This window comes from Oculina patagonica, chromosome 1, assembly GCF_052425735.1.
Source record: "Oculina patagonica isolate OP01 chromosome 1, crgOcupat, whole genome shotgun sequence".
NCBI lineage: Eukaryota > Metazoa > Cnidaria > Anthozoa > Scleractinia > Oculinidae > Oculina > Oculina patagonica.
This window is the reverse complement of record NC_135758.1, coordinates 33,932,904-33,948,084: the sequence shown is the minus strand read 5'-3', so window position 1 is coordinate 33,948,084 and position 15,181 is coordinate 33,932,904. Positions and strand designations below refer to the sequence as shown.

Sequence of the window (15,181 nt, the reverse complement as noted above, 5' to 3'; positions counted from 1 at the left end):
TCACAGGTTTTTCCGCGCTTCACGCCGGCTACAAGTATTTGCCTCGAGTTTGATTGGTTCAGTGAATTTTCTATGTCTTTTGTGATTCGCTAGAGATATAACTTGGGTTTTCGTTTGCGTCACCGTTGATAAAGTGCTCTATAGCTTTTGTAATAACAGTTTGTTTATTAGTTTTATTTATTTTTTCTTAACTAATTTAGGTGAAATACCTGTCAACTAGCTGGTGTGACATTTCTGCAATGTCACACCTTATTGCTAAGTGTATGACACATTAAACGACTATTGTATTGTATTGTATTGTATGGTACTTATAATACACTTGAAAACAGAACCAATTTTGCAAGTAGTCAGTAACTATGTATTGTACTCTCTAGCATAAAGCGTAAAGTACGATTCCTTCAAAAGATTGTATTGGATTGTATCGTATTATAAGTATTTAATATAAGTTTTGAAAATATAATATAAATATTGTAATTTAAGCGTCGACATGTAAGCTAAGTCGTGGTAGTTTTGTGAGTGTTAAACCACTTACGGTAAATGTTGTAAGATAAACGATCATAGCCGAGATTTACGAATGACCAGGCGTGACCACGAGTGAAATAAATGAATAAATCAGGGATCCGATTTAACATCAAATGACGTCACTATTACGTCATTTTATGAAATAATATCATGTCATCGCCCAAAAATAGGCTATTGACGATAACAAAGGTGTGGTGAACAACTTCAAATCGTTTCTGAAGATTTTCGAAGAAATACAAATATTTTGAAGAATAAATAATTTCCTCACTGGAACCTCGCCGATTTCGAATTCAGTTCCCCTGCGCGAAGAATGTGCAATGTAATAACAGAGTCAGAGGAGTCAGACCATAGTCTACTAACTATGGTCAAACAATACGACTCCTTGAAAATCGGTCGATCAATCAATCAGTCAATCAATCAATCAATCAAGTAATCAATTAATCAATCAATCAACAAGCGTTTTTTATTTATTCATTTATTCGCAGTATATATCTAATACACTAAATAACCATGCAGTGAGCAAATTATATACTATTTATTATTATTCCACCATTGCGCCATTTTACATTATTAGGACAAAAGAACGCGCAAAATATGCCACGTTATTACACAGTAGAACAGGGCAAAAATACGGGCGGACAAACTTACGGAATACTGGTCCAAACAAAGTGGAAAAATTAGTGGAATAATAAATCTCTTATTCGATGGTTTAACATATAATACTAGCGGACATTTTGCTCATTGCTCGTATTTTCCCTCGCCCCTACGGGGCTCGGAAAAATACTACGCAACTCGCAAAATATCCGCGCGTATTATATGTTAAACCATCGAATAAGGTGTATATATTGCCTTCAATATAAGGTAACAAAAATTCTTAAGTATTAACAAATACAAAGAAAAATGTAGATGGTTTCGCACAATCGTAGCAGTACTCGATGCAAATACATACAGAGCGGAATACTAATTGCACGGACAGTTACTCGAGTTTCACGAGTTACTCGAGTTACTCGAGATGCAAATTTAAGTATGTAACTCTCTCGGTTTATTTCTTTGTGACTTTTCACTTACAAAACATACTTAATTTCACTGACACAGTGGTTTATTGCGGAGAAGCAAGGATTACAATCTAATCCAGTTTAATACAAAAATATGCAACGAGCACTTAAAGCTCTACGTTATACGGTTCATTGATACAATGTACGAAAACAATCGGCATTATATTTAGCTCGGCCAGCTGAATTAAGCGGTCGTTATCTGCCGATGAAGTTCAGCTTGCACAGGTAAAAGCCACATTAGAAACCCTTTCTGTACGCCCAGCTCCCACTCGTCCTGTTCTTTCTGAGTTGTGGCTGGCTTGCGTGTGGGCTGGGGAGAGCCAGTTGATTGTGTTGCTCCATATCCAAGAGCCATTTTCTGTGTAGAAAAGAATTTAAAAAATCCCGTTGGTATAAAGGGAATTACGCCAAAGCCTAGACTGAGGACAGTTGGTTAAATTAGGACAGTACGTAATAATGTTGCTTCATAAAACGATCAAGAAAAGAAGCAATGTTAAAAATTCGGTGCTCCTTCACTTACCATTTGTTGAATGTCGCTTATCACGTAGTTGATTTCAGCTTCTATCTCTTGAAATTTGGCTGTGAACTGGCTGCTCTTGTTCTGTGATTCATGGATTTTCATTTCCACGGTGAATCTTTTAAATAGGAAGAGTTGTTCAACAACCATTTTGAAAAGCGCTTCTTCCTGAAATTATGAAAACAAGAATCATGAAAATCGGCCGATTTGATTCACTTGATTGCGTGGCGGAAACACTTGAATTCAGAGTTCCTGTGATTCCAAGAAATCTGTTCTTGTTTGCATTTTTACTTCAATTTTCAGGGTCGAATGCACTTCAAAAGCCTTACAGACAAAAATTTGCATTTTCATCCAAAAAGCACGGAAAACCTACCGACATCTCGTCCTGATGCCATGTAGGACGAGGTAGTCCTGGAATTCTGTGAAGATACTCGTCGGAATTCTTGTCTCCTAGACGATCTAGGGCCTAAACAAGGTGAGATAAGTGGGCACGGTAAGCTGAATATAATACAGTATATTGTATGCTGTACAAATTATATGATAGGTGTATATTAAATCTGGAGTTTAGGGGAAAACTACAGATACACCCTTTCAAGAGATCATCTAGTAGCAATTTACACAGTTTCTTCAAAATATTAAAAGGAGTTATTAACAGCAGCGTAATCACATTAATAAGGAAAGATCATAAGCAATTTGACAAGTCATCTCAGCAGTTTCATTCGCGGTTAAGGTTTGAGGCAGAATAAACAAACAAAATTATACAACTGGGAATAAAACCGGTCGTTCAAAACCGTGTATAAACCTTAATTTATAGCCAGCATATAATTTCGTCTTACGAATCGATTGCGACAGTAAGAAAACAGTCAAATTGAGCGAAAAATGTCTTGCAGTAAAAAAACAAAAAAAAACAAAAAAAAAAACAGTAAAACAGTAAGAAAGGCCATTGATATTTTTAAGACTTGGATCTTAAAAGTTAAATATAATATCAATTTTTACTAAAATTTTCACTGAATCTGCAGGTAAACTTCAATTTATGTGTTTGTTTGTGTGTTGTTGAATTTGTTTATGTTTTAGCACCTTTCCCTAATAAAAAAAATTAATGTTATCATTAAGGATGGCTGCCCAGTAAATTAGCCTGTTATATTTTTTTCGGGCAGCCATGTTCTCATTTTGATTTTATTTCAACTGATTTTTGTAAAATGTAATCTAAGTTTGAGTACAATTAACGTTGTTGTTGTTGTTGCAATTATCAATATAAGATTCGATAGACATAACATCATATTTTCATTTGTAACTTACAAAGTCTGCCTGAGTTTCGCCAACCAGTTTTGAGAGTTGAAGTGTATAGGCATATATCCATTCCTTCATGTAAGGCACTGAGGGAGCCTGGTTAGCGTGGCCAACCCTGGCATGGGAAGGGGCCGCCATGGAGCCGCCAGTAATCATCAGCAAAACTGATAAGATGCACAATGAACCGACTGTGAGCTGAGAGCAACCTGTTAGAATTAGAATAAAAGAGCTGTGGGTTTATATATGAAAACAATTAACGGTTAGGTTGAAGAATAGATAATTCGCTTTTGGCTGATTACCAGCTAATAAGCCTTAACGTTTGTTGCACATTTCCTTTATGTTCGTTAAGATAATTTTGCGTTACGTCAAAAGTCGGTTAATGTGGTTTTTCTCATCATCTAAGTGTACCCCTTCAGTGATTCAGAACAAATAGCGAACACACGAAACCTAGCAACAAGATAAACTTAACTTCCAAATTGTAAAATGTCGTTTTTTTACGTTGCGAGAGAAAGACGAAATGACTAAAACTAAATAAAACAGTCAGGTAGCGTTCAGTTAACTTAACATGTTGATGAACCCGGTGTTAAGTTATGTTTAACCGTCTTACTTACTTAACAAGTTTGAGATCGAAATTGCTTACGAAGCTATTCATTGTGAACGCAGAAGCATAATCAAATCTCAATTAACAATTTATATTTGAATCGGTTATCTAACTGAAATATAACACCTTAAACCTTAAAACACTCTGAAACACTGACCTGTATTTGTAGCCTTCATGTTGAGAGGACAAATTTGTTCGTAAGATTTTTCCTTTCTTCCCAATAGTATTACGATTTGGTTTGAATGATCTTACCCCTTTTCTTGCCGCTCCTTAAATACTGAAGTCGTCAGTATTCAGGAGGGAAATACGTTCTATTAATTTTCCCCTATTCCCTGTAACAAGCGAAAAATAAAGTCTTCCACGGGACTCATTTCTAAATATAATCACGCTTATTCAACTTCCTCTATTTTCCTTCTTTGAGATCTTTCCTTCCTTATTTTCTAAGTTTTTTTTAGCTTTAAATAACTTTTATCCTACATTTGCTACCTTACGTTACCTTTTTATTTTGCGTTTTTCAGGAATAAAATGTGTCAAAGAACAAAGTTACTGGACTTTTGTTTTTTTGTGACATACTCCCGCGCGTATGGTGACGTGCTCCAGTAAAGCGGTAAATTTCCCATCATCACTACAATTTTAATTTATGTGATTTCTCCTATAAATGCTGACGGCCTAAATTTTGTCATGCCGTCAAAGTTGCCTGTAGTTTAGTCGTCATTGTTGGTTTTGTTATATGATTTATTTTTTAGTTTTTGCGAATTATCGTTCAACAAAATCTTGTAGTAAACTCCCTAAAACAACAGCAAACTACGAAATTTGATACTATATTTAACCGACCGATCGTAATACGATACCCCGCCCGGCTATTAAGACGAAAGTGGAATTGATATTAACCCATCACGGTTGTTCCGCAACTGAAATATTATACATGTACTTAATGTTTCGCTTTGACCTTGCTAGCTGGCCTTTTTTTTTTTTCCTTTGCCTCTTTTTCATGATTCAAAAAAGTGCGAATGTAACGTTAAAATTGATTTGATTTTTGGTTTACAGAAATTATTAATGGCTTCTTCGAACATTAACGTTTTATACTTTGCCTGCTGAGTTTAGATAATTTGGATGTTCAAGAGTTTGTTTTAACGTCAAAGTCAAAAACGGTTTTTCAGGTTGCGGATGTTTTGATAACTAACTAATTAATTGTGAAGCTATACTTCACTATTAATTAGGGCATAATTTAGTCAAAGAGCGGAGCACGCTCGATCTAGCTTGAAATTAGAATACAATGCAGCAATACAAGAAAAGCGGAACCCAGTGCTCAATTTAATACAGACACCCAATTATTACGAATTAACAATATGTTGAAAGCTTGCACATTCAGTCTTTTCAGGCAATCTGCTAACACAGGCTGGGCTTTCTAAATCTGAATCTTATATGGTTCCTTCGGATTTGATATATTTTACATGGAAGAAACCACAGTTCTAAGATGATTTTTCTGTCAACTAATAAGCTGCTAATTGCCTGCATCAGTAGACGATCTTTCCTGGTGCGTGATGACTGTCGTACGAGGAAGCTCAAGCTGAAGGGCTGGCAAGTGATGTCGTAAGAAGAACGCTGAACGGAAAAAACGCATTTGAATAATTGGGTTTAAGTGATTACAATAATATTAAGCTAAAGGGAATAAAAGACGCCTTGTTGGGGAAGTGAACGAATACGGGACAAAATTACAGAACAGTTAAAGGGGAAAATTAAAAAGTCTTTAATTTCAACTTTTCTCCACTCCCTTTCCTAAAGCGGGAGGCGCGGTGGCCTAATGGTTTGTGCGCTCGCCTCTGAGTCGAACGGCCCGGGTTCGAGGCCTGGCCGGGGCGCTGCGTTGTGTTCTTGGGCAAGACACTTTACTCTCACAGTGCCTCTCTCCACCCAGGTGTATAAATGGGTACCGGCGAATTTACTGCTGGGGGGTAACCCTGCGATGGACTAGCATCCCATCCAGGGGGGAGTAGCAATACTCCTAGTCGCTTAATGCTACGGAAACCGGGATAAGCTCCGGCCTGTATGGGCCACTAGGCTCGAAGCAGACTTGACCTTAACCTTTCCTAAAGCACAGTACGTAAGTAAAAAGTGCCGGTAACTAGTTGACAGGTATCACGGGGACGGAAAGATTTAAAAAAGATTGTTCACGGGTGCCTGTTCTACTTCCCTCCCCTCGTTTTATATTTAGCAGCAGTTTTAGTTCGAGTTTTTAAATGGATTCAGTCCAAATTACAGGACTGCTTGGTGGTAAGATAGCAGAGGGCAAGACGGTGAAGCCTGAAGTTAATTGATTGAAATTAAAGGGACTTTGTCACGGCTGAGTGAAGTTTATTTTATTAAGTTTTGCCAAAACCTCGCTATGAAACTTACTATTTGGAAAGAAATTACTACTTGGATCTAAATGACAAAACTATAGCTTCATTGCAACCAAATTTGTCTCCCGGGCACTATAATTTAATGCTACAAGCAAACGAGATTTACTTTGAAAACTGTTCAGCCCAACAACATTTCAAAAACCCATATCGCAATTGTCTCAATCTTCGCCACTTTTAGCCATCCGTACCTTCTTTTGCATTTGCTGTGTCATTGAAATGTTCTTTCACTGTTTAGGAGGTTATTTTTATATTTCGCTGAATTTGATGATCATTTGGCCGAGATTAACGAATGACCACGCGTGACCAAGAGTGACATCAACTCAGGGACGACGTCATTATTACGTCATTTTATGAAATGATTATGTCACCGCCCAAAAATAGGTTATTAACGAAAACAAAGGTGTGGCGAACAACTCCAAATCGTTTCCGAAGGTTTTCGAAGAAATAAAAGAATAAATGATTTCCTCACTAGAGCCTCGACGATTTGGAATTGAGGACCTCTGCCCGAAGAATGTGCAATAATTGTAATAACGGAGTCAGAGGAGTCAGACAATACGACTCCTTGACAATCGGTCGATCAATCAATCAATGAAACGACTATTCTATCAATCAATCAAACAATCAATCATTCACTATATCAACCAATCAATCAACCAATCCATCAATCTATCATTCAACAAGCGTTCTTTATTTATTCATTTATTCGCAGTTTATATTCAATACACTAAATAGCCATGCAGTAAGTAAATTATATATACATTATTGCCTTCAATATAACGTAACAAATATTCTTACGTATTGAAAAATACAAAGAAAAATGTAAATGCTTTCTCACAATCGTAGGAGTGCTCGATGCAAATACATGCAGAGCGGAATACTAATTAAAAGACAGAGACTTCGGACAGTCACTCGAGTTACTCGAGTTAACTCTCTCGGGTTTTTTTCTTTGTGACTTTTCACTTACAAAACATGCTTAATTTCACTGACACAGTGGTTTATTGCGGAGAAGCAAGGATTACAGTCTAATCCAGTTAAATACAAAAATATGCAACGAGCACTTAAAGCTCTACGATATAGGTTCATTGATACAATGTACGAAAACAATCGGCCTTAAATTAAGTTCGGCCAGTTGAATTAAGAGGCCATGGTGGTTATCTGCCGATGAAGTTCAGCTTGCACAGGTAAAAGCCACATTAGAAACCCTTTCTGTACGCCCAGCTCCCACTCGTCCTGTTCTTTCTGAGTTGTGGCTGGCTTGCGGGTGGGCTGGGGAGAGCCAATTGGTTGTGTTTTTCCATATCCAAGAACCATTTGCTGTGTAGAAAAGAATTAAGGTAACCCATTGGTAAGAGAAGTACGCCTTTCACTATTTTTCCAAATTTATAAATTCTAAACTGAGGACAGTTTCTAGTACCAGAACAGTAATAATATTGAGCCCCTTCATACGTTTTCCCGAAGAAATCGAAGACGTGACGTTTACCGCGAAAAAAAGATCTCAAGATTGAAGAGAATATTTTAGCTTCGAGCAATGTGGTGTCTTATAAAAGTAAACTTTTAAAGAAAATAAATGTCGTAAAAAACATCAAACACTGAACAAACAGAACAACATAACATTGTCGGCAACATTTCTAATAAACAATTATTAATTTTAACAACTGTTTTCTTTTCATAAACTTATGCAGCTTGTTGCTGAAGTGAGATATTTATTCGGCTGTGAACGACACTGGCTACAACGCCACGCAGTTTCAATCCATAAAACGAAGAACTGCTTAAAAGAAATCCAAGCGACGATTTGCAAAAAAAATGTGACCAAACACGAAGTCCGCGGGTACCCAAAGAGGGGATCAATATTGCAGTCATAATACGATGAAGAAAAAGAAGCAAGGTTTAAAAATTCCGTGCTCCTTCACTTACCATTTGTTGAAGGTCGCCTATCACAAAGTTGATGTCAGCTTCTATATCTTGAAATTTGGCCGTGAACAGGCTGCTTTTGTTCTGTGATTCGTGGATTTTCATTTCCACGATGAATCCTCTGAAGAGAAAGAGTTGTTCTACAACCATCTTGAGGAGCGCTTCTTCCTGAAATTAGGAAAACAAGAAAAATTATATTGGGCGATTTGATTCATTTGATTGAGCGGCGGAAACACTTTAATTCAGAGTTCCTGTGATTCCAAGAAATCTTTTCTTGTTTGCATATTTACTTCAATTTTCAGGGTCGACTGCACTTCAAAGGCTTTACAGACAAAAATTTGCATTTTTATCCAAATTTGTGTCACACAATTGCAAATTGCAGGTAAGTTTAAGATTTCTGTGAAAAACAATGGCTCTGAAACACTGAGTTATCTGTAGGTCGATCAGTTTCGTAAACATTGTAAAAAGAATTAGCTTAGAAAACTCTTAAGTTGTTTAGTGACTGACAAGCAATTCTTGGTTCAAATCAACTTACTTCACAGCCTGGAATTAGGACAAAATACTGGAAATAAGGTTATAAGCAGTGAACATGATTTATATGTCAGTTTGGAAGTTAAATTTTATCACTCTTTTCTTGTCCTTTAATGTGTTGGCGATGCATCTTCTTTGAACGCCAGTTTCAACAAATTAGCTGTTCGTGCGATCATTGCAAATAAATATTACTTTAAAACCTTTTACTTTATATTTTGTTAGTTGAAGATTTTTAACAACGAATTTAACCCAGTGCTTCAATTTGTTTTGATTTCCATCAGGCTGGGTTCTCTGTCTACAAAGAATGAATGCAAACTTCATGGAAAACTTACCGACATTTGATCTTGGTGCCATGTAGGGCGAGGTAGTCCTGAAATTCTGTGAATATACTCGTCGTAATTTTTGTCTCCGAGACGATCTTGGGCCTATACAAGGTAAGATAAGTAGGTACGATAAGAAATATGATATTGTTTATTGTGTGCTGTACATGCAACATGATAGTGGTATATTAAATCTGGAGTTTAAATGAAAACTACGGGTAACGTTACACCCTTTAAGAAATCATCTAGTATCAATTTACAGAGTTTCTTCAAAATATAAAAAAGGAGTTGTTCAGAGCAGCATAATCACTTCAATAAGGAAAGATCATTAGCAATTTTACTTATCACCAAGTCTCTCAGCTAGGCAGCTCCCTTCGTGGTTAAAATTTGAGCCAGAACAGACAAACAAAATTGATACAACTTGAAAGAAAATCGACCGTGTATATACCATAATATATAGCCAGCATCTAATTTCTTCTAAAAAAAAATAGATCGCGAAAATAAAGAAAACAGTCATCTTGAGCAAAGAAATGCCATTGTAGTACCCCAAATTATCAGAGCTCAGTGTGGTTATGGTTATTCCGGGCAACCATGTACTCATTTAATTTTAAGTTTAGTTATACTAATGTTTATAAAATTTAATTTAAATTTGAGTACAAATAAAGTTGTTGTTGCAATTATCAAATTAACAGTCAATAGACATTAAAGCATATTTTCAACTTACAAAATCTGTCTGAGTTTCGCCGATCAGTTTTGAGAGTTTAAGGGTATAGGCATATATCCATTCCTTCATGTTAGAGACTGAGGGAGTCTGGTTAGCGTGGCCAACCCTGCCATGGGATGGGGCCGCCATAGAGCCGCCAGTAAGCATCAGCATAACTGATAAGATGCCCAACGAACCCATCCAGAGCTGAGAGAAACCTGTTAAGATTGGAATAAAAGAGTTAGTGAAAACAGTTAACGATTAGTTTGAAGAGTAGATAAGTCACTTTTCACCGATCACCAACTAATAGGCCTTAATGCTCGTTGCACATTTTTTTTAATGTTCGTTTAGATAATTTTGTGATACGTCAAGAGCCGGTTAATTTGGATTTTCTCAGCATATGAGTGCTTGATGTTAGACCTCAATTGAGACTGACCCTTTAGTCATGCAGAAAAAAATGGCGAACATGCGAAACCTAGCGACAAGATAAACTAAACATCTAAATTGTAACATGTGTTTTTCACTTTTCGCGAGAAAGAAGAAATGACTAAAACTAAATAAAACAGTCAGGTAGTGTTCATTTAACGTAACATGTCGAAGAACCCGGCTTTAAGTTTTGTTTGACCGTGTTACTCACTTAACAAGTTTGATGTCGAAATTACTTAAGAAGCTATTCATTTTAAACGTAGAAAAAAAAAATCAAATCTCAATTAACAATTTATATTACAATGTTATTTTACTGAAATATAAAACCTTAAACATTAAAACAGTCTGAAACACTAACCTGAGTTTGTAGTTTTCATGTTGTCAGGACAAATTTGTTCGTAAACGTTTTGCTTTGTTCCAAATAGTATCATCGATTTGATTTGAATGACTGTAACCCATCTTGCAGCTCACGGCCTTAAATACTAATGAAGTCGGTCTTCTGGGGGGAAATCATGACGTTCCATTGATTTCCCCCCTGTAACGTAACGACTGTAACAAGCAAAAAATAAATTCTTTTACAGGACCAATTTCTAAATATAATTACGCTTATTCAACTTCCTTTATTTTTCTTCTTCGAGATCGTTCCTTCCTTATTTTCTAAGTTTTTTAACTTTAAATAACTTTTATTCAACATTTGCTACCTTACGTTATCCTTTAATTTCGCGTTTTTCAATGTCAAAAATTCGTCAAAGAACTTAGTTCACTGGACTGATTTTGTTTGTTGTCACTCACTCCAAAAAAACGGTAAATTTCCCGTCATCATTACATTGTTAATTTATGTGATTTCCCTATTAAATGCTGACGGCTTGAAATCGTTAAGTCTTGTCATCAATGTCAGTCACGTTGAGTTTAAACGTCATTGTTGGCTTAGTTACGTGATTTGTTTTAGTTTTTGCAAATTGACGTTTAACAAAATCTTATAACAAACTCCCTAAAATAAAAGCAAACTACGAAATTCGATACTGTATTTAACAGACCGATCGTAATACGATATCTCGGCTATCAAAACGAAAGTGGGATTGATATTAGCCCATCGTTGTTCCGCAACTGAAATATCTACTTAATGTATCGCTTTGGCCGTGTTGTATTTCTCTTGTAGTTTTAAATAAGTCTTATAAGGCTGAACAAGCACGGTTTCCATCATGTCTCGATTTGTAAATAACTGACATTCTTAGAAATTATCATTAGTGTAGTCAGTGCTGACTATTTACACATTTCCGTTTCAGCCGGTGTAACCGATGAATGCAGTTAAATGCAGCCGGATTTCTGGTAAGTTAAGCATAAAAGTTTAACCGTTTACGAAATGTATTCTTAGAATAACAAAGATATTTGCCATCAGCAATTATTTTGTGAGATTTGTTGAATTTATGCAAGGTGTAACGCCTTCCTTTTCTTTCACAACATAAACATGCAAACAACATTCGATGACTTCATACAAATAAATTGCAATGTTTCAATTTCGTCAGAAAAGTTCCGTATTCCATTTTAGGCTACATCCATTCGGCTTTTCATAAGATTAACGCGCCGATTTCAATCATAGATGAAAACAATTTGTGTTCACGCCCTGGTTTTCTTGAACAAGGTTATTCTTGACTCTATTTTCAGTGTCAAATTACTGAAATTTGATATTCGTGTTATCTAACTATCACATTAGATAACTTCCGCTTTTAGGCTTTTCACGTTTTGCTTTCGGCTTTTGAACTCGACTTTTTTTCAATGTTCAGTTCCTATTGGGCTTTTCCATTTTCTATGATAATAAACATATCATTCGGTGCATGATTTTATTTTATTATTAATTTTGACAATTCTATCGGTGTTTTGGACTTAAAATGTGTAGTTATGACTTATGAACACAGTTTGAATGTAAAGGAAATTATCCTGAAAAGGAAATATATTTCTTATTAAATAAATGACGGTCGTAAATCGGTAATTTTGTTTTCGTTATTACATCTCTCCAGGAACTCCAGGAGTTCCTAATGTCGATTTATAATAATTTATTTTTAGCTGTGATTCGAGTTTGTCATGGGATGTGTTTTTACCCGCTGAAAACAAGATTTTTACCTGCTAACAGAGGCAGCTAACTTTAGTAAACTGTGTCTATTTAACATATCCATAATGTATCTTGTTAAGCTGTACACATAAGTATAGGTTAGCGCCAATATATATATTTTTTTAATGAACTTTATTGACAACACACAAACTTTACATGAAATTAGTTACAAAGAAAAAGGGATCAAAAAAAATTGCTAAAATTACAATAATATAGTTTACATAAAATTAACATATCTTTTTAATTACAGTTTAATTACAGTTAAATGGAATTTGGAATTTGTGTCTTTTTGTCTGAAATTCGTTTGCTTGTGGTGACATTCTGCTATCCAACTTCACTCAGGCCACTAGGCCAGAGGAAACTGGTTAAACAGGCTAGGCCTGTGTAGCCCTCTGAGTTCTCCTCAGTCCGGTCTGCGCAAACAAAACACATTTTATAGTTTAATTTTTGGGAAAGAAAAACGCTGGATACTAAATTTTCTTATTTGACATTTTAGTGCAGACTCTCTGTACAGTGTATGAGATTATTTCATTGCAGTATTATTTATACTGGAAGACGAGTAAAAGTATTCAGCGATACTACACACTATCTATATATTCTTCACTGCTAACAAACCAGGTGGTCACTATACCAGTAACACATTCAGTATTTTGAGTCCACAAATTCTTCGTTACAGATGCGTTGTTTGAAAATGTTCTAGCAGTGGAGAACTAATAATAATGTGGTCACCCGTTAAATTGACTATGTGTGTCACGGATTTTAACAGATTAAGGAAACTTAAATCTAGAAGGCCCATTTTTATTAACAACTGCTATTTTAGAGCACTAAAACTGTTAAACGGATGGAAATGGACTGCAATTTGAAAGCGTTAGCCAACGTTTTTAAGTTGTTTCAGCTCGCCTTCAAAAAAATCGATTTTTTTTAGCCGAAGTTTGATTTTTATCCCCACGTAAGGGTTATATATTCAGTTAAATGTTTAAAGATAATGTTTTTCATGGGTAAACTTGCCTACCACTTATTTCAGAACGGTTTAGAAAAAAAAACGTGAGTGGGAAAATGGCCGTTGAGGATCGCGCTGATTCACGCACGTCTCGCCTCGCCTGATCTCCCACGCTTCACGATCTGCGGACATAGAAATGAGAGAGACTGCACGTAGTCTACGATCACACCTTTTCTTGCACACTCCAAAAAAAATGTGCATTGCATCGGTTAGACAGCAAATGAGCATCAACTGCCTTTAGGTTTCGCAAGCTTTATAAAAAGCAGAATATATTTTTTTCATTAGATTGATTAATATATGTAACACGAAATGTTTTTCTCATTTCGTTAGATCGATAAATGTATCGATTTTAGCCGTTTCACTTAAGCTTTTGTAAACATGGAATCACCATATATGTTGGTATGTATACAGAGGGGGACATGGGGGTTTGCGGTGTTGCGGTTAATAAAACCCCGGCCATCTTGCGGTGTTGCAGTGATCTGAAACCCTACAACAGGTGGGTTGGAAACGAGCGACAAAGCGACATCAGAAACACTCTTAACTGAAAGGCATCTTTAGTGTTCGGTGAAACGAAATTATTTGCGGTGTTGCGATTTTTTGTCTGACACTTGTCAGAACTAAATTTAGTTCTAATATCTCCGTCGATCCGTCTTTACACAAACCATATGTTTAATTTGTAACAAAATACGTCAAATATTATTTAGCTTTAGCCGGCATCCATTCCTAAGCCGTTTCATTGATAAGTAACTCGGATCTCCGTGGTGAAGATGTACGCTGTTTAAAAATTTGTTAAGGTAATGATATAGATTGTTTTAAAAAAATATTACATCACTTGAGAACGTTGAAATCACGGGATATAAAAATGTTTATTGCGGTGACGGTGTTTCAACAAATCATTCTTGCGGTGATGTTGGTGTTTGTTTTAATTTTGCGGTGTCGCGGTTTTCAGGGTCCCCCCAAGTACCCCTAATACAGGATTATTACTGCTACGTCACAGGGGAAAGGAGACGTACTCTGGAAGTTAATGTTCTTTAATTAATCGCGGATGTTCGATTCAGTTCTTGTTTGTCATGATCAGCTCAAGGAAGTTAACTGCGAAAATAGGATTTACAATATTGACTTAGTTTGACTGTTCCGTTCGATCCCTCGTGTACGTAAACGCTCAGGTTATGAACCCTTTGTTGTGCAGTTCAAAATAAAATAATAGGCGAGAAAAAACTGCTTTTAGTCATGGAAAAATAGAGCACTATAAAACTTTTAAATTAATTCTTGAAAAAAGTTCAGAAAATGAGTTTTCAATTCCTTTATTTCAATTAATGCTGGTTTTGGATTACCATAAATCAACAACGAGCGGAAACGTTGTTACTGAAGCAAATATTGAATGAAAGTCCCTTTTAACAAACAGTGTATCGACAAACCGTATATCAAAATTTCCAACGGTATTTTGAAGCAGCACTTTCTAAATCTGTTGATGTGATTTCAGCCATTGATCAAACAAATACCCTATTTAAAAGAGGCTCACCAGCAGCGAAACACAATTCGTATCTTGGAAACTCGACGCCATTTTGTATCGTTATCTTCTGAGCAGTCTCCGCACACGTTAAAGGATGTCAGGTATGCAGTCAATACATGAACTCTATCCCTTCGTTGCTATTATTTGCCTCTTTTTGGATTCGATAAACCAAGATTCCTTTAGCGTAATAAGCACTAAAATCAGTTTTCTTCGTTTCTCAGACATGAGTTTGTAGAACTGAATTGAAATCTGTAATTACAACTGAAAAATAGCAATGTAT

At 36.0% G+C, this 15,181-nt stretch overlaps 3 protein-coding genes across 7 annotated transcripts in view; 1 reads left to right on the top strand and 2 right to left on the bottom strand.

Annotated features, from left to right (window-relative positions):
- Positions 1 to 1,214: 1,214 nt before the first annotated feature.
- Positions 1,215 to 2,388, bottom strand: LOC144665943 (uncharacterized). The gene is made up of 2 exons (XM_078527228.1): positions 2,098 to 2,388; positions 1,215 to 1,935 (listed from the first exon to the last, which is right to left on the bottom strand). Exons 1-2 carry the CDS (start codon positions 2,242 to 2,244, stop codon positions 1,762 to 1,764), a joined length of 321 nt encoding a protein of 106 aa, XP_078383354.1. The 5' UTR covers positions 2,245 to 2,388; the 3' UTR covers positions 1,215 to 1,761.
- An 18-nt stretch (positions 2,389 to 2,406) lies between these two features.
- Positions 2,407 to 15,181, top strand: part of LOC144665818 (uncharacterized) — a 16,463-nt gene continuing 3,688 nt past the window's right edge. Inside the window, exons 1-5 of one of the 4 annotated variants that reach the window (XM_078527118.1) lie at positions 2,407 to 2,569; positions 4,504 to 4,592; positions 8,601 to 8,680; positions 9,111 to 9,263; positions 11,565 to 11,607. In XM_078527118.1, the coding sequence (XP_078383244.1) occupies positions 11,577 to 11,607 (31 nt within the window). In that variant the 5' untranslated portion in view covers positions 2,407 to 2,569; positions 4,504 to 4,592; positions 8,601 to 8,680; positions 9,111 to 9,263; positions 11,565 to 11,576. Of the gene's footprint in view, positions 2,588 to 4,503; positions 4,593 to 8,553; positions 8,681 to 9,110; positions 9,264 to 11,564; positions 11,608 to 14,877; positions 15,003 to 15,181 lie in introns of those variants that run through there. The other 3 variants (XM_078527117.1, XM_078527116.1, XM_078527119.1) reach the window with 3 other exon arrangements.
- LOC144665910 (uncharacterized) overlaps positions 7,288 to 15,181 on the bottom strand; it is an 86,094-nt gene continuing 78,200 nt past the window's right edge. Inside the window, exons 1-2 of one of the 2 annotated variants that reach the window (XM_078527196.1) lie at positions 8,302 to 8,448; positions 7,288 to 7,701 (exon numbers count right to left, since the gene is read on the bottom strand). In XM_078527196.1, coding sequence (XP_078383322.1) covers positions 7,522 to 7,701; positions 8,302 to 8,448 — 327 coding nt within the window. In that variant the 3' untranslated portion in view covers positions 7,288 to 7,521. Of the gene's footprint in view, positions 7,702 to 8,301; positions 8,449 to 15,181 lie in introns of those variants that run through there. The other variant, XM_078527202.1, reaches the window with a different exon arrangement.